This window comes from Mesoplodon mirus, assembly GCF_964341445.2.
Source record: "Mesoplodon mirus genome assembly, chromosome: 5".
Classification (NCBI taxonomy): Eukaryota; Metazoa; Chordata; class Mammalia; order Artiodactyla; family Ziphiidae; genus Mesoplodon; species Mesoplodon mirus.
In genome coordinates this window covers 176044936-176063353 of record NC_138980.1, presented here as the reverse complement: position 1 = coordinate 176063353, position 18418 = coordinate 176044936, and the positions used below count along the sequence as shown (strand labels likewise).

The following is an 18418-nucleotide window of genomic DNA, read 5'->3' as shown; positions in this document are numbered from 1 at the left end:
CCGGCTAACTGACCACCAGGCCCAGGAGGCCCACGCCGCGCCCCACGCCCGCACCCAGAACACACCACCACGCCCGGCCGCGCTCACCTCCCTCCATCGCGACATCTCCGGTAGTTTTAAAAAAAGGAAGTGGACTCTACCATCTTCTCGGAGCCGGGGTGGGAAGGAGGAAGAAAATAATGCTCTAAGTAAATGAGCTCCTCGTTGGGAACCACTGTCAAGAAATAGTCAATTTTATAGCTTTAATAAATGTTGAGCTTCTATCTACTCCTGGCTTTTGGGTTCTCAAGTTCCCGTCCGTGTCTTCCAACTTCCCCCCACAGCTTCCTGGATGATAGAAGTTTCCGAAGGCCGCTGATTCCAGAAGGTACTGTCCGGCGTTAAACTAGTCTCTAGTGAGAAATAAGTCTCAGGAGGCCCGTACTGCGCATGCGCGAGCTTTTGCGCCCGCTCGCGAGAGCAGAGTGTCTTCTTGTTTCCGCGGTAGTTTCCGCCGGTTGCGGGACAGTAACTGCTGTGGCTGTATCATGGCGTCCTTTGGGACCCTCGCCTTCGATGAATATGGCCGCCCTTTCCTCATCATCAAGGATCAGGACCGCAAGTCTCGTCTTATGGGACTTGAGGCCCTCAAGGTAACGGGAAGGGGACGCACTGGCGGTGGGATGAGAGGACGCGGCCGAAGCCAGTGGCTCTGCGCCTGCGCCACTTCACAGTGGTTCTGCCACGTGCTCCCGGGGAAGGTTCGAGGGAGCCCCTCTGGTCTCCAGTCCTGCAGCCCACGCCTCGGGCCCGGGAAAGGCCGACGTATAAGCCCTTAGTCCCATTTGGGGGTTAAAGTGGCCCGCAGGCGCCCTTCAGAATTGGGTGGGGCGGCTTGAATTCACTGGTGTTGAAGGCGCGGCCCCGCTGGTTTCTCCAGCCTGCAGTCAGTCCTTCCGAGCAGCGTTTTCAGCAGTAAGATGCAGCGGAGGTATTCTCAGGTCACCTGGCCGGTTAGGACTCTAATTGTTAGCCTTCAGGCGGTGTCCCTACAACAGCCCCAAAGGAAATGAGGTTCATTTTCTTTGTCGCTTCCTAAAGGCTTAGTCATTTACAGCGTATTTCATTTTTGAGTCCCTTTATGCATGGCGTATTTCTGGACGTGGGGTCGTAAAAATTTAAAAAGGACCTGCAGGAATGAAAAGTTGTCACCAATAACCATAATACTGCAGGAGTGAAAAGTTGTCACCAGTAACCATAACTTGTGTGCGACCAGAATCACCAGTTTTGGGAGGGGTGGCAGGTAAAAGTTGGAGGGTGTCCTTCAGGCGTTGGAGAGAGGATTGATTGGCTTTTGATCAGGGATGGAGTTCTGTTTTGAACGGGAGAGAGCTAGCTTCCAGGAAGAGGAAACAGCGAACGCAAGGACCGGGGCAGGAGAACGCATGACATGTTGTAGAAGACAGCACTTCGGTTTTAACAGCACAGTCTACTTTAAGTTACAGTGGCTCCGAAAAGTGGAAGTTCTTGGATGCCCCGCAATCGAGGTGTTATCCTGAGGGATGGGAGGGGAGCCATTGAAGGGGATTTGAGCAGAATCACAATTGAAGTAGAACTAAACTTGGGGAGGTAGCATTTGGGATGGAATCCATGACGTTGCTGTGTATGGACCGTGTCACCAGGTCTGAGGTGTCCTTGTTTGCTTAGTTTCTTGGGGTTTTACTTAAATTAAGAAGCAGTACAGTTCTACTCCGGGCTGTTTGTTTGACTTACGACAAGTTACACAACCCAGTGGGGGCAATACACCCCCGTCGAGCTGAGGACCAGAGTTAAACGGGGTAACGTAAGGAGTGGCCGCCCAGTCTTTGGTACATGGTAGATCCTCACACCACTTGTGTTACGTATTCAATTCCATTTTTCACTTCAGAGAAAGTAACAGCCAGTACCTGCACCCAAAATACCAGTATAACAGAAGGTCCAGGTTATTTTGCATCTGCCACGTCTCATAGTTCTCGCATTCTGAGGCAGGTACTATTTTATGGAAGAGGAAACTTGACCCCAGAGCAGTTAAGGGATTGCTTGAGGTCCCAGAGCTAGTAAAGAACAGGACCACGGTTCAGGCCCACCTCTGTCTGACTCCGCAGCCAGTGGTCTAAAGCCCACTTCTCAGCCTCGGCGCTGTTGGTATTTGGGGCTGAATCCTTCTCCGTTGTGGGGTCTGTCCTGTTCAGGATGTTTAGCAGCATCCCTGGCCTCTACTCACTGTGGTCCCCTCCCTGATTGTGGCACCCAGAGGTGTCTCGGGCATTGCCACATATCTCCTGGGGGGCAGTACCACCCCTGGTTAAGAATATATATGCCACGTCCCTGTGGTTATTATCCTATAAAAATTCCATTGTGCACACCTGTCAGTCAAGGTGTATTTTGGGGATTACCAGTATTTTCACAAACCTGGTGAACTTTGTGTGTTTTGTTACCTGTTAGTTGGAGTGACAGGGGTAGGCTTCACGGCACGTGTGCGTTTGAACTGCTTGGAGACTTGTTCAGGATTTTGACGGGCGGAGGGTTTTCTGTGCATCGGTGCTTCGGCGACCAGAGGGCCTGTTGGGGCGCAGGCACAGGCTGTCCTCACTGGAAGGGGGCGGGGTCTCAGACTGTGGAGGGCTTTGAAGAGCAGCTGGAGCTTTTGGACGTGAGAGTTGAGGTGCTGGGGAGTCATTTAAGGGCTGGGGACTGGGGAGTAACATGTTTGAGAGAAATGGATGGTTTAGCTGGATGGAGGATGAATCCGAAGGATCGGTGAGGTAGGAGACCAGGAAGTCTGTAAGGTGCGATGGATCAGGGTTAGGTTGGTGACGGCAGGAATAGGAAGACGGGGAACCAGACAGATGAGTGTAATCGTGTGGAAGGAGGAAAGGATGCATTCAGGCTGCTGTTCTTTTCAGCACTGACCGCCTTGTGGGTTGTGTACTGGCTGGACCACCTGAGAGAGGAGAGTGCAGTAAACCGTAGTGCGACAGTTCAAGGTGCTGTGTGTTGACGGCCAGACTCATCACATGACGTTAGCATTGCTCAGTGGTCTTGCAAGGCCTGTCAGGTCAGACTGTCTATGCTCTGGGCTGTAAAATGGGCCCGTAGAACCTGCCTCGTAGACGCGTTGAGGATTAAAGAGAGAACACAGAGCACTTAGTTCTGTTCTTTTACTTAGTTCTGTTCTTTTACATAAGAATTGCCTTCTGACACTAGCAGTTGGGAAGTGGTCACCGTTAGATATGGACCTGTCTGCTGCTACTTCTAGAGAATGGAAAATATGTCATAAGTGATTTTTATAACCATCAGCTCTGTGTTCTTAACTCTTAAAATTATATGTAACTTGAATATTGGCTTTTTCTGTTTCATTTAGTCTCATATAATGGCAGCAAAGGCTGTAGCAAATACAATGAAAACATCACTTGGACCAAATGGTAAGAGACTAACATTCTCTGTTTTTTAACAAAAGTCATAAATGATAAATAGTTAATACGGTATCTTTGCCGAAAGTTAGGAAACGAAGGGAGGCATCCTCCCCCCTAATATGGCCAAACGTTTTTGGTGTATTCCAGACCGTAAACACGGTTACAGTCATAATGCACATACAATTTTACATTAGATGTTTTATCCACTTAACATAATTACCATTAGCATTTTCTAAATCATAGCTGTTGTCTTTTGTGACATTATATTTTGTGATGACTTACATTTTGTGATGCTGCATAATTTTTTTTGCCATTTCTCTGGTTTTAGCCATTTTTAATTGTTTCCAATGTTTTGCTTTAGATTAGACAATCTAGAAAGGTCTTCATGGAGATATTCCTTTATGTATGTTGAATTATTTATTTATCATAAATTCCTAGATAGGAACTGGGTCAAGAGGTCAAAGCCATTTTCAACATTGGTGTCTTTTAGGGCTCGATAAGATGATGGTGGATAAGGATGGCGACGTGACCGTAACTAATGACGGGGCCACCATCTTAAGCATGATGGATGTCGATCATCAGATCGCCAAGCTGATGGTCGAACTGTCCAAATCACAGGATGATGAAATTGGAGACGGAACCACAGGAGTGGTTGGTAAGAAAAGGCAAAATATCCTTTCTCATTTAAGAGGTGTCATTTAATATTACGGGCCTAACACGCCTGCTGAGAATGTTTATTCTGAATTAAATCATGAGGAGACAGTCGGACAAATCCAAATGGACACGATACAAGACAAGTGGCCCAGACTCTTCAAAACTGTCACTGTCATAAAAGAACAAGAAGGGGGTGGGGGGTAGAGTTCGGCAATTATTCTAGGTTCAAGGAGCGAAGGAGACACGACAGCCAGCTGTAATGTGTAAACCTTGGTTGGATGCCTGGTGTGTTTGTTTTTCCTGGCTGTGAAGAATGTTTGGGACATACTGGGTCATTTGTGAAGTCATGTATTAGAGTCGTATCTTATCGATGTTAAGGTTCCTGAGTATGACAGTTGTGTTACAGTGATGCAGGAGAATGACCTTTTCCTTAGGAGCTGTGTTGAAGTATTTAGGGGTTACATGTCTGACTTCTGCAACTAATTTTCACATAGTTGAAAAGGCACACATCTGTAGAAAAAACAAATGCGACAAAATGTTATTAATGAGTAAACTAGTGTTCATTTTACTGTCTTGAAATTTTTTCTGAAGGTTTGAATTTTTTAAAAGTTTGGAAGGATTGATAAGATGAATGTCTTTAATGTTACTTTTTCTGTATTTGAAATTTGAATGAATTTATTCAGCAAATATTTCAAATGTTCATTGGGTACCAAGCACTGTTCTGGATGTGCTTGGAATACAGCAGCATTAAAACAACTCTTCAGGGCTTCCCTGGTGGCGCAGTGGTAGAGAGTCCACCTGCCAATGCAGGGGACACAGGTTCGTGCCCCGGTCCGGGAAGAACCCGCATGCCGTGGAGCGGCTGGGCCTGTGAGCCATAAAAAAAAAAAACAACTCTTCATCTTTGTGATGCTGAAATGAGAGAGGAAGGCAAGGGTGGGGGGGATAATAAACAAATTTTATAATCCTTGTATCGCCAACATAAATGTCCCTGAACAGAAGTCCCTGGTCCAGGACACATAAGAAGTTTTTTTCCCTTTATAAAAATGTTTGCGATTTATGTTCTTTACATTCTGTATATCACCAAGAATTGAACATTCATCTGTAAGAGATACCTGTTAGGACTTTGTTAGGACCGAAGCAGAATTCGATTAGATGGCCTCAGCCTCTAAGACGCTTCCAGCTTCATTCCGGAGCCTTCCTATTTCCAGCAGCAGCATCTGATTTGTTTTGAGTTTCAGCGATTTCCTGAGCCAGGTATGTGCTGTCTCATCCGCAGTCCTAGCTGGTGCCCTGTTGGAAGAGGCTGAGCAGCTGCTGGACCGCGGCATCCACCCCATCAGGATCGCTGATGGCTACGAGCAGGCCGCCCGCATCGCTATCGAGTACCTGGACAGGATCAGCGATAGCGTCCTCGTCGACATGAAGGACACCGAGCCCCTGATCCAGACCGCGAAGACCACGCTGGGCTCCAAAGTGTGCGTGTACAGTACAGCGTTGCCGGGCGCGTTCACAGAGTGGGCAGAGTTTGTGTGCTTGTTCAGAAAGGCAACTGAGAATTGTCATTGATGGTTTCCTGTTGATTTAATGAGCTGCTTTCGGTTTGTGTTGTTATTTTGGTTTACTCTGTCTTTACTGCAAATGTAGACGGGTATTTTGTGTTTTAGTTGGAAGCTGAATATCCAGGTTTGGTTATTAAGGCCTCTTGACAGTATTTGGAAACTATAGAGTTCTTTAATTTGGCAGGATAGGGTGGGCTAGCAGAAGGTCCTACTAGTGGGATGTATTAATTTTTCATAGCAATTCTTTTTACCATTTTTTGCTAGGAAGCCTTTTAGTGGGGAGGTTCTGCTTTTATTCATTCAACAAGCAAGTTAATGATCCAGAGTTTTGATTTAGTATGAAGGGGCAGTCTTGAAGTTTGACTTAAGCGGAAAGTGACTTACGTTTGTAACATTTACACGGTACCGACTGTGTGCCAGGCCTGCTGCCAAGTCTTGGGGACGCGAGACACAGTCGTTGCCCCAGAGACTCAAAGTAGCGTCAGCCCCAGGACACACTTACTTTGAACAACGGTAGAGGCTCGTGGGCTCTTGTAAAAATGTAGCATAAAAATCCAGTGTAAGGTGCCTTATTACGTTGTTTTTCATATCCATATCAATTTGAGAAATGTTTTAGTTTGTGCCAAGAAGGAAGACATGGTCTCAACCTAGAGGTCAGGGGAAGTGCTACCAAAACGTCTGCTGCCTTGTGCCTCGGGGGAAAGGCGTCCACTGCAGCACGGTGTTAAAGCAAATAAGTCTTCATTGATGCCAGCTGTCCCCTTGTTGCAGGTCTGAGTTGAGACAGCTCCGAGGCAAGGGTGCCTACCCAAGGTGGCCTCTGTCACAAGTACAGCTCTGTTTTTCTCCTGGAAAGCAGGCATTACCCTTTCTTGAAGTGCACAAATCGTGTGTTATTATTGTTTTCTAAGTTGACCCTGCTTTATTTGCAAGTCTATAAAACCCCGGTATGTGTAGGTCTTTACTACAGAAAATGTCCAAATGGATTAACGAGGGCCAGATATCCTCAACATAAAGCGAAACGTTGTATATCAGTTACTTAGGTCACACGGTATTTTTAGTTTCATGGTTCTCTGTTCTAGGTGACCTAAGATTTCTGGCACTGTATTTCAAGTACTAGAGTTCCCTTGTGGTTTCTCCAGAATCAAATTAAAATCACTGAGCAGTCTTTTCCGATGTTTCAAAACTTTCAAAAAAGATAACGTCCGCCCTGTGTAACTGATATGGTCAGGCCTTTCTCATTAAGTGCTGCACCTCCTGTGGATGCGATTGGCTTCTCCTCGGTGGTTTCATCGCTTTCCCATTCTGTTTTGGGCTTCAGAATGTTAATAGTATTAAAAAGTGGCAGTCTCGGTAAATTTTTGGTTCTTGCCGTACTTCAGTGGTCTCTTACGTATATTCATAATGGAAGGATATAGTAAATTTCAGTTATTGTTAGCGAAAATACAGATGGAATTTTTTTTCCCATCCCAGGTTATGATTCCCTTTGGGGCCCCTGCATCCCAGGTTAAGAATCCCTGCTCCAGGGCTTCCCTGGTGGCGCAGTGGTTGAGAGTCCGCCTGCCGATGCAGGGGACACGGGTTCGTGCCCCGATCCCGGAAGATCCCACATGCCGCGGAGCGGCTGGGCCCGCAAGCCATGGCCGCGGAGCCTGTGTGTCCGGAGCCTGTGCTCCGCAACGGGAGAGGCCACAGCAGTGAGAGGCCCGCGTACAGCAAAAAAAAAAAAAAAAAAAAAAAGAATCCCTGCTCCAGATGGTTGAAAGTGAGGGTTGTGGTGGCATTCTTTCTGTACAGTGTCTGTGGGTTGCAGTATGTTGTGTCGTATGAGTTACCACATCACGTGTTGTGCTCTGGTTGCAGTCACTGTTCAGTGAACGTGAAAGGTTTGTTTCATGTGTTTCAGGGTTAACAGCTGTCACCGACAAATGGCCGAGATTGCCGTGAACGCCGTCCTCACTGTGGCCGACATGCAGCGCAGAGACGTTGACTTCGAGCTCATCAAAGTAGAAGGCAAAGTGGGTGGGAGGCTGGAGGACACCAAGCTGATCAAGGGCGTGATCGTGGACAAGGATTTCAGTCACCCGCAGATGCCCAAAGTGAGTCAGCGCCTTCTGCAGCATCAGGCTTTTCCCTCCTTAGCCCACTGGTTGGTTCATGACGTTTCTGTCTCTCACCGTAGCAAGTGGAAGATGCTAAGATTGCCATCCTAACATGTCCATTTGAACCGCCGAAACCAAAGACGAAGCATAAGCTGGATGTGACGTCTGTAGAAGATTTTAAAGCCCTTCAGAAATATGAAAAGGAGAAGTTTGAGGAGATGATTCGGCAGGTAAGTCTTACCGTGGCTCTTGGTGAAATTTAAAACTTTGAAAGGATGCAGTTAGTTAGCTCCAGGTGGTGAATACATGTGGTGCTGATCTGTGTCTGTGTTAATCTTGATACTTTATGTGGCTACAAATAAGGTATTAAAGGTACAGGCTTCTTTCCTTTATTTTTTCTTTAAATCTTATTTTTTGTATATATAAACTTATTTATTGTTCGCTGCGTTGGGTCTTCGTTGCTGTGCGCGGGCTTTTCTCTAGTTGCAGCGAGCGGGGGCTTCTCGTTGTGGAATACGGGCTCTGGGCTTCAGTAGTTGTGGCTCGCGGGCTTCAGTAGTTGTGGCTCGTGGGCTCTAGAGCGCAGGCTCAGTAGTTGTGGCGCACGGGCTTAGTGGCTCCGCGGCATGTAGGATCTTCCCAGACCAGGGTTCGAACCCATGCCCCCTGCATTGGCAGGGGGATTCTTAACCACTGCACCACCAGGGAAGCCCCTCCTTTACTTTTACATTATCAAATGGATAAACATTCACAGTGAGAAACAAATCAAATGGCACAGAACGGCATAAGGGGGCAAGTCTTAAAAAGGTAACGTGTCTGGGGCGCATGAAGGACTCGGCCTGGGTATGTGGAGCAGCACCTTCGATTTTACGTGCTTGTTCTCCTGGGCACATCTGAGCCAGTGTGTGCCAGGTTTGAACAGTTGTAGTGTGGCTTACCACATGTTTGAGACTTCAAGTATAACTTTTAGACAAAAGAGTTGCTGAGTAACCGCAATCAAACCAGAGTGCAGTCAGTCATCCCAGTTCACTGCTCAAACAAGTCAAGAGGATTATTTTATAAATACTTAACTTTCTCGCTGGCTATTAGCGTTCTACACGTGCCTGCTCTCCGAAGAAACGGTTCCTCTTTTGGGGACTCTGTCCTTGGGAGTTTAAAACACCAGCACTCAGGGATGCATGAACATGGGTCTCTATTAAAACATTATCACAGCAAACAAACTAGAAGCTGTTCCAGTGTTTTTGAGGGGAGGGGGAATAGTTGAGTTCATTTATGCTTTCATGGTATGTCTCTCTGCTTAGTATATACCAGACACTGTTGTGGGCACTGGATATATGGCAGTAAACAAAGCAGAGCGCTTGTTCTTGGGGTGCAGAATAAGGGGAAAGCGGGTCGGGGGACTGTTACAGACACTGGTCAGAGGGCCTCTAAGGGCATGGCATGTGGGCAGAGACCTCAGAGAAGTGAGAGCAGCATGTCTGGGTGAGGAGCACTCCAGGCTGCGGCAAGGTCGGGGTGGGCAGCACGTGCAAAGGCCCTGAGGCTGGGAATAGCAGGCTGAGGGGTTGGCTGTGCTGGCAGAGGGCTGTAAATGAAAGCTTGTTATCTGGGCTCTATCTAGGGTAGCCATGGAAGTGCTGGCCGAGGTGCCCTGCAGGAAAAGAGGACAGGAACCAAGATGCCAAGGGGGTCAGGTGGACCGTGTTGATAGGTGTGCAGGTTGCCAGGAACGCTAACAGGAGTGGTGATGGGGCTGGATGCCAACACTGTCAGGAATGAGAGTATGACCCAAAGAGGGACGTTGTGGGTGGTCGGGAGAGGCAAGGGCCCCTCCTGCTTGGAGCATGTGGGAGGGAAAATAGCCATTTGAGGAGGAGGCATGGGCATGTTGGTTTTTCAGGGGACAACCAGCGTCCGTTCACAGCAAGAATGGAAAGGAAACATTGCCAAGAAGGAGCTTGGCGATGGGCTGAATTCCAGAGGGCTATGGAAGGTTCCAGAGGGTCAGGGAAGGGGGGGAGGAGGGGGAGAGCCAGGTGGGTGGGTGGAGACAGGAGTGAAATGGCAGCTGTGGGACACGGCATGGTCCTTACCGCCCGGGGAGGGATTGACAGTACCGATCACTGCCGCCGTCCCGGGACGAGCCACTTAGCTGTTTGTGGGATTGGGGGCGGGGGAAGGTCGTACTAGAATCAGGGTCACCTCTGTCGGCCTGTAAATTAGCCTGTATCTTGTTCCACGGAGGATAGCCCACTCAAGTGCGAAAAGCAAGCTACAGAAAATTGTATCGCAAGATTCAATTTTTGTTAAACATACACACGAATAAACTGCTTCATAGGTGTCCGTGGCAACACAGAGCTGTGGACCTTGGTTTCCGGGGGGCAGGGTTTTGGCCTTGTTGACGTGCCTCGTGTTGCTTCACTTGTAACAGTGGCATTCACGTGAATTGCTAACGTTTAAAGCTTTGTTTAAAAATGAGGGCTTCCCTGGTGGCGCAGTGGTTGAGAGTCCGCCTGCCGATGCAGGGGACACGGGTTCGTGCCCCGATCCCGGAAGATCCCACATGCCGCGGAGCGGCTGGGCCCGCGAGCCATGGCCGCGGAGCCTGTGTGTCCGGAGCCTGTGCTCCGCAACGGGAGAGGCCACAGCAGTGAGAGGCCCGCGTACAGCAAAAAAAAAAAAAAAAAATGAGGTGATTCCCGTTGATATGTGTTCAATATTTAGAGTTTAGAGCTGACAGAAGGTAGACATTTGGATATTTCTTTTCTTCTCTTTTCTGTGCATTATTTTAATGCACACACCTAGCTATGTTTCTCACCGTTTTTCAAACAGAAGAGCTCAAGGAGTACTTACTTTTTATTGACATGACTGCGGCATTTCTTTCCTCAGATTAAAGAAACTGGCGCTAACCTAGCCATTTGCCAGTGGGGCTTTGACGACGAAGCAAATCACTTACTTCTTCAGAATAACCTGCCTGCGGTTCGTTGGGTCGGAGGCCCTGAAATCGAGGTAGGAGGCTCCCTGAGAAGAGACTGAACACGGGTTGAGCTTACGGTGCGTTTCTGCCCGTGAGGCTGCAGTGACCTCGCGTGCGGGCAGTCAGCACTCTGTGCCAGGGCTCCACAGGTAAGAGGAGGGTGCACTGGGGGAGAGGAGGACGCTGGAGTCTCTGTCACCATTTTTATGTGTGTTTCTGATGTTTCACGGCACTTGGGAACGCTTTCCCCTCTCCCCCGGCTGTCTTGTAGGCGCTCTGAGGCAGGGGCACGGGCTGCCCACTTCGCTGTCAGCCCCATCAGTACTGAGAGCCATTGCACACGTGGTCCGTAGCCCGGCACACGTGGCCTCGTGGCTCCTCGTGGCAGGGACGGGTGGGGAGCTGAGGGCTGCACACGGGGTCATGGCGCCGGGCCGCCTTGCAGCCTGACCAGGACGCCCAGGTCTTCAGAACCTTGCTCAGTGAGCTGGGCTTTCGGGGCGGACTTTGAAACCTGGGCCAGGCTGGGGCAGAGGTTCTACTAAACGTGGCGCTCGTGGGTCAAGTGTGGCTCCTCCGTGGTCCGATTTAGAGAGTCCCCGCTCACCAGCCTGGTCTTCCTTCCCCCCGGCCCGCCGGTCAGCTGATCGCCATCGCCACGGGCGGCCGCATCGTCCCGAGGTTCTCAGAGCTCACGGCCGAGAAGCTGGGCTTTGCGGGTCTTGTGAAGGAGATTTCATTCGGGACCACTAAAGACAAGATGCTGGTCATCGAGCAGTGCAAGAACTCCAGAGCCGTCACCATTTTCATCAGAGGAGGAAATAAGATGGTGAGAACGCAGTTGTTTGTCCTACATTTTTTCAGAATTTGGAACGTGATTTGGCTTTTCCCATAATGTATTTAACTGAGACACGGTTACCTTCAGAATGATGACAGCATGTTTCTTAGAGAAGCAAGGACACGGCCGGAATTCCCTGGTGGTCCAGTGGTTAGGACTCAGCGCGTTCGCTGCCAGGGCCTGGGTTCGGTCCCTGGCCAGGGAACTAAGATCCTGCAAGCCGTGCGGTGCAGCCGGGGAAAAAAAGGACATGTCACAGCTTAAGATACTAAAGACCGTGTTCCACTGTTGGGTCTACGAGGCACACTTGCCTTTCCTCCGTCTCGTAGGTGTAAATGGGGAACCTGAGGGTAACCACTGGCACTCCCTCCATTCACCAGGAGTGGGTTTTAGTGCATCAAGATGAGTAAGACTCAGTGTGAGGGTGTTTCTTTGTCGTTTTTGTTTGACCCCCTTCACTTGGGCATAGGTCCTGGAAGGAGTCCCTGGGTGCCCTGTATTTTGGGGTTTTTTAACTACGTTATAGGGAGGAAAAGTAGAATAGATAGAAACCATCTGGCAAAGAACCTTCTGGCACCAGTCTTTTTAACCAAGGATATTACTGGGGGCGAGGTAGGAATGTTTTCAGTACCCAGCAAGCACTTAGATTAAACCCCAGGTGCACGGTATTCGGCTCTAAAGTGATTAGATTGTGATCACGTTAACTTAGGCAAAATTGTTTTCCCCAGATCATCGAGGAAGCCAAACGATCCCTTCACGACGCTCTGTGTGTCATCCGGAACCTCATCCGTGACAACCGTGTGGTGTACGGCGGAGGCGCTGCCGAAATAGCCTGTGCTCTGGCCGTCAGCCAGGAGGCCGACAAGGTGAGTGAGACCCGTCACAGATTGTGCAGCGTGTGCAGCGGGAATGCTAGACCCCAGGCGTCCGATCTGCATCGATTCTCGTGCCCGTGTACTCGAGTGTGGGTTACCACAAACCAGCGTGTCTCAGCCTTTTTCAGACCTTTCAGCCTCAACAGCAAATCTCTGCACTCTTAACGTTACTTGAAGTTCAGAATTAATCAGACGTCGTACCTGCAGGCACAGCAGGAAGGGCTGACCTGTTCCGACTTCTCACACATGTACCTTCTCCATCCTTATCCTGTAGTGACATTTTCATAGGACGGCCTGTCCTTAGAATTCTTTATGAGTTAGCTTTTCAAAGTATGCGATTTAATTATGTTTCCAAATAGCTGCTGGGGGTGGGGGGCATTGGCCAAGTACGCTGACCGTAACCATGTGCCCTTCCAGTGCCCCACCTTGGAGCAGTACGCCATGAGAGCCTTCGCCGACGCTCTGGAGGTCATCCCCATGGCCCTTGCCGAAAACAGCGGCATGAATCCCATCCAGACTATGACCGAAGTCCGAGCCAAACAAGTGAAGGAGATGAACCCTGCCCTCGGGATTGACTGTATGCACAGGGGAACAAACGGTGAGGCGCTGTCACCGCTCTGGGGCTGCGGTTCGACTTAACTTGAAGCATTACGTGCTGCGTGTTATCCTGTCTTTTTAAATACTTAAACACGCTTCAGGTATTTAGGTCCTGAATTTTAGAACATTTGATTTAATTACCTTGGGAATTGTTAGACTGCTGGTCTTAGCAACCTACAACTAATTTTAATAACAAAAAGCTGCAGTGCGGTATTTATTCCAAAGGTGACTTCCATTTTAGAAAACAATTTCCATCTTACCTTCTTTACACAAATGTCTGTCGGCGTGGGTTCTGTATGACCTATAAGACAGCTCTGAAATTGACTTCCGGTTTACAGCTGATTGTGTGGTCGTGTCCCATAAATTCCAGGGTGTTTTATAAATGGGATGTACTATAACTTCTGTAGCAATCGCATAGTTCATCTGCTGAAAAGGTAGCGCAGCTTTAGCGTGTTGGAGCGGTGGTCCTGGTGATTCCCAGTGATTCCTGTACTGATGGGGCCATTTCTGGGGTTCTGCAGTCAGTCCTGACCACAGAGTCTCCAGCAGTTGGTATTTGTTTTGTTTTGTTCTGTTTTTACTTAGAACTGTAGGTATATTCTGGGTTTTAGGTTAACAGCCCAAGGACTTGAGTAGCAGCAGCAACTCCTTGTCAGACACATATTTCAGTTCCTTTAACTTGAATGCCCAGGTCTTTGTTGGAGTCACTTTACATTTCAGGCACAGTCACATCGGGCTTACTATCAGTAAGTGACGGCATTGGGTGCGCTGTGGGATGAGGTGTCACTGAGCGATTCCCCCTTCGGCGGGTCACTGAGAAACTCAGCCTGTGGTTGAGGAGGCCCCGTCCCCACAGCTCTCTGGAAACCAGGCTCACGTTCCAGAATGTCCTGGGAAGCAGTGGAAGTATATTCTGCGGAAAATATAACCGGGACTAGTGGCTTCCAAATTTGTGTTTCTTAAGTTTTACTCTAATTCCATAAATTGGAGCAAGGTATTAGTAATAAATACATATGCTGTTTTACAGTAATTTATCTGTGTTTTTCAGATATGAAGCAACAACACGTCATAGAAACCTTGATTGGCAAAAAGCAACAGATCTCTCTTGCAACACAAATGGTTAGAATGATTTTGAAGATTGACGACATCCGTAAGCCTGGAGAATCTGAAGAATAAAAAGAGAATTTAGAATAAAACTTAGAAGTAAGGTCCACTACCGTGATTAAATAAACGGGTGTCTTGTGCATCTACAGTTGTTTATTACCGTGTCCTTCGTTAGACTCTGTGGGCGCAGAACAACAGTAGCTGTTTGGTAGCAGTAGTGTCACTTGTTCAGAGACATGAAATTGTAGAGCTGGGATCTCACAGGTGTTTGTATTTGTTATTAAAGAGAACTCTTTAAACAGCCTTTACATTCTGCTCTTCAAGTTAAGAAACATTCACTGCAACATTCATCAAATGCCTTAATTGAAGGGGTTTGAGTTGATTTGTTTTCTTTTCTTTTTTTTCTTTTTTTTTTAAATAAGCCGTAGGACCTGTATTTAACAGCTTTAAATGTTGTTTGTTCTCAAGATTTATTTTAACATTGAGAAATTGAGGGCTTGGTCCTATTTATTTAAATGCTGCATCTGTGTAAATGGGTGGATCTTTGACTATAGAGACCCATCAGAGGTGAGTATCCACCAAACGATTGTGGGATGATGTCTTAACGTGCTTTTAGGTTACGCTGACGTGTGCTAGGGCATTATTACTGTGCCACTGAGACCACGTTAACAGCGTACCTTCACGTAGTCCCCTTGGCGTTATCCTGTCCTGGCTCCACCCTAAGCGCAGGCCAGCATGTGTCCAGAGAAGGCCAGAGTGGACACAGACTCCTGCACCACCTGCAGGTGCTTAGAAGGGCGATTCAGAGCCCTGTTGGGGTTTTCTTATCAGAGGAGCAGAACGAGTGGAGGTTAGAGTGAAAAGTAGAAAAATAGGTGAAGTGGGAGGAAATACCTTGCAATGGCCATGTATGAGTAGATTGGTATTGAATTAATTCTGCTTATTAAAATAATACTGGCTAACAGTAACATAGCCCTTACCAAAGGCCAAGGTGTGTTCTGAGAACTTTACCTGTTCTCACCACCTTGTAAAGGAGACAGGTTTCTTGTTATTCACATCCTACAGGTGAGTTGTGATCATCTGCCAGCCTCTTCTGGCCAGTACGGGGTAGAGCTTAGTCAAACCCTGACAATCTAACTCGAGAGTTCCCCTCTCCCCTGTGCTGTTTTGCCCCCACTGGCTTGTGTTTGGTTCTCTAAAAGGATGTTTCTTAGAGACTCATGATGATAAAGTTCACTCTTGTGCCACCAGGGGGAGAGGATTTGGACCAGTCAGGTTCCATAGAACTAGGAAACGACCCAGGGTTCCTTCTGGGGACCTGGGTGCTGACCAGTCCTAACTATTGGGTCGTTGTGTTTTCTCTACGTTAATGCGTTGGTGGTTTCGCTAGGAAGCGTAGTAGTAAGTGCCAATGTCATTCATTCTAATGAACATACAGCCTGGTACATATTTCATCATGAAACGGATTGTGAAGTGGCACTGTTTTCACTTACACTGCTCCTTTCTGGGTGCAGCGTCAGAATGCATCAAGTTCGGGATCAAGTCAGACTTAGACCCACAGAGATAAATATCTTGACCTAGGAGTTCAGGTGAGTTGATTTACAAGGATGGATTCTAGCCTATAAAGAACATACAGCAACTTGCTCTGGACCAGTCTTACAAGAAGGGGTTTGTGGTTGAATGAGAAGAGCTGCTAAAGCATGCCTCCGAGGAGTGGACCTCACATGCTTCTGCTGGTTTCAGTTGAGAGAAACTGTGTGGCTTATGAACAAGCTCGTAGACATGTTGTTTCACAAGCTTTTGATTTTTTCCGGTAAAAGCACCTCTTCAGGGTACCATGTTACCTTTTATCTTCCAGTTCTAAATGGCTTGTCGAGTTTATATCCCTTGTATTGTAGCCGACCCCGTGTGTATCAAGAGCACACACCTCATCCTGTGTGTATCAAGCAGTGAAGGCACTTGACCCTGAAGCTGGATTCCCACGTAGGGCCCAACACTGTCCTGCTGGTTCCCAATTCCTGCACTTGCCGCTTTAGTCAGTGTTTTTGTTTGTTTGTCCTTAACGTTTGTTTTGTTTTTTGGCTGCACCGTGCAGCTTATGGGATCTTCGTTCCCGACCGGGGCCCCAGCAGTGAAGGCGCCAAGTCCTAGCACTGGGCCACCAGGGAATTCCCTATTCGATGTTTGTTAGGTGGCCTGGTCTTTAATTATAAACAACCACTCAAAAATATAAACGCTTCTGCAGGGGCTGAGAGGCTAGTGGGTTGTATGTGACCGAATGTCTTTAATCCTTGCTTTCTCTGTTCGTGGTGAAACAGCTCCACTAAAGCGGGGGGCGGGGAATGGGAGTAACGAAGTAACAGATAATTGAAGTACTACTAGGCGTGGAGAAGTGTTTCTGCATTTCAGGTGCCGCTTAGGGGTAGCCGGGCAGACGGGGGTCATCTGAAGCGCCAGGAAAGAGGGCACCAAAGACACGTGGCTCCTTGGGGAGCGTTGAAGGTCAGGGAGAGGGGGAGTGACCTGGCAGCAGCCAGGGCACCTGCAACGTGCTGGGTCCCGAGTGCTGTCGTAACGTCTTACGTAGGCGATAACAGCGGTTATCAAGGGGCCGTGAGGTCAACAGTAGCTCCTCACTAAGAGCTGATGTGCCTTTTTCACCGTGTTGACGGTCGCACTGATGGCGCAAGAGCAGTGACGGGTAGAAGTCATGTGAGCAGGGATCAGGTGGTGGTGCTAGAAGCCGTACTCCTCACCACCGCCTGCTTAGAAAGCCGCTGTCACTGAAGGGTGGCCTCGGAGCAGTGCCAGCCACTGAGTCGTTAGATTTCGGCCCCTGAATACACACGGCGTCCCGGTGCTTGCTCGACACAGCAAGTGTGTGAAGCACCTCACGTAACAGGCATGGCGGCCACCTCAGCTGGACTGGCCCCTCCCCGTGGACACCGTCTTTACTTAAATGTGACTGACAGCCGGTTACTCACACGTGTGCGAGACAGACGGCTGCTCAGGAATGAACTGTGACCCTGTCACTTCAGTGGAACTCCTACAGCAAAAGTACCGTAGTCTGGGTGGCTTAGACAACACAGTTCTGGAGGCTGGCAGTCCAAGGTCAAGGTGCCGACGGGTCCGCTGTCTGGTGAGAGCGCTTGTAGGCGGCAGCCACCTGCTCACTGTGTCCTCGGTGGCTCCCGGAGGGTCTCCGGAGTCTCCCTCTTTCTCCCCCCACCCCGCCAGCAACGACGGATGGTATTTGTGCGTGGCTCAGTGAGCTCGTATTTTCCAATCATCAGTATATTACGGTCTCATTCTTGTGTAGGTGGACCAACGTAACAATGAAAAGTTGATTGAGACTACCACTTGTTCTGTTTTGGAAGAGACTAAAACAATATGCACTGTTTTCCAACTACTGAACATATCGATGTGGCCAGACTCTACACTGCGCTGAATTGAATGTGTTAGAAGCAGATGTGAGAACCCACTGTCCTCTGCTAAGAGAGACATCGAGGAGATTTGCAGAAGTGGAAAGCAGCGCCCCTCTTCTGTTTTGGAAACTACAAAAAGTGTATATTAACGTGTGTTCATTATTATTTTAAAATAAATATTTGCCTTAATTTTTTAGTTTTATTTTCTAACACTAAATGCCAACGGGTGTAACTGACAAAAGCTCTTGGGAGGAGGGGGGAGGGTCCTCGATAAGTTTTTAAGCGCATACAGGGATCTTGAGGTCAAAACGTTTGAGAATTACTGCATTAGCACCTTAAATCCTCATGATAGTGCTGGTCATTGCCAAGAGACACTGCATAGTTTGCACCATTCACTCATTGAAATAAACTCAAGTTTATAGCGCTGAAAATCTGCACTTACCAAGACTTATCGTGTGATCTTGACCCATTTCAAGGGCGGTCGAAGCTGATAGTGTGAACTTGGCGGCTTCTGTGCTCACACTGATGGTCACCTTGGCAACAGCCCCTCCATCCCCGCTCCCGGTGGCAGGCAGGATTTCAAACCGGGGTTCAGTCCGCTTATGCAGTCATCCAATCAGACGCTGATCTGGGTGCTGCTGTGAAGGGACTTTGCAGACTAGTCAGCTGACCTTAAGAGAGGGAGGTGACGCAGGTGAGCCCCGTGTCATCACAGGAGCCCTTCATGGTCACAGAAGGGAGGTGCAGGTGAGAAGGACTGGATGCCCCCCTGCTGGCCCTGAGATGCAGGGACGTGTGCAGGCCCTGAAGACAGGCCTGAAGGGACCGAGGAAGGAAACGGGGCCTCGGT

At 48.5% G+C, this 18418-nt stretch overlaps 1 protein-coding gene across 1 annotated transcript; it reads left to right on the top strand.

Annotated features, from left to right (window-relative positions):
- Window positions 1-468: 468 nt before the first annotated feature.
- CCT5 (chaperonin containing TCP1 subunit 5) lies at window positions 469-14447 on the top strand. Its single transcript, XM_082620499.1, has 11 exons — window positions 469-632; window positions 3383-3443; window positions 3925-4089; window positions 5368-5566; window positions 7557-7749; window positions 7833-7982; window positions 10642-10761; window positions 11373-11558; window positions 12296-12433; window positions 12860-13040; window positions 14088-14447. The coding sequence occupies exons 1-11, from the start codon at window positions 528-530 to the stop codon at window positions 14213-14215; spliced, it is 1626 nt and encodes a 541-aa protein (XP_082476625.1). The 5' UTR covers window positions 469-527; the 3' UTR covers window positions 14216-14447.
- The last annotated feature ends 3971 nt before the right edge of the window (window positions 14448-18418 follow it).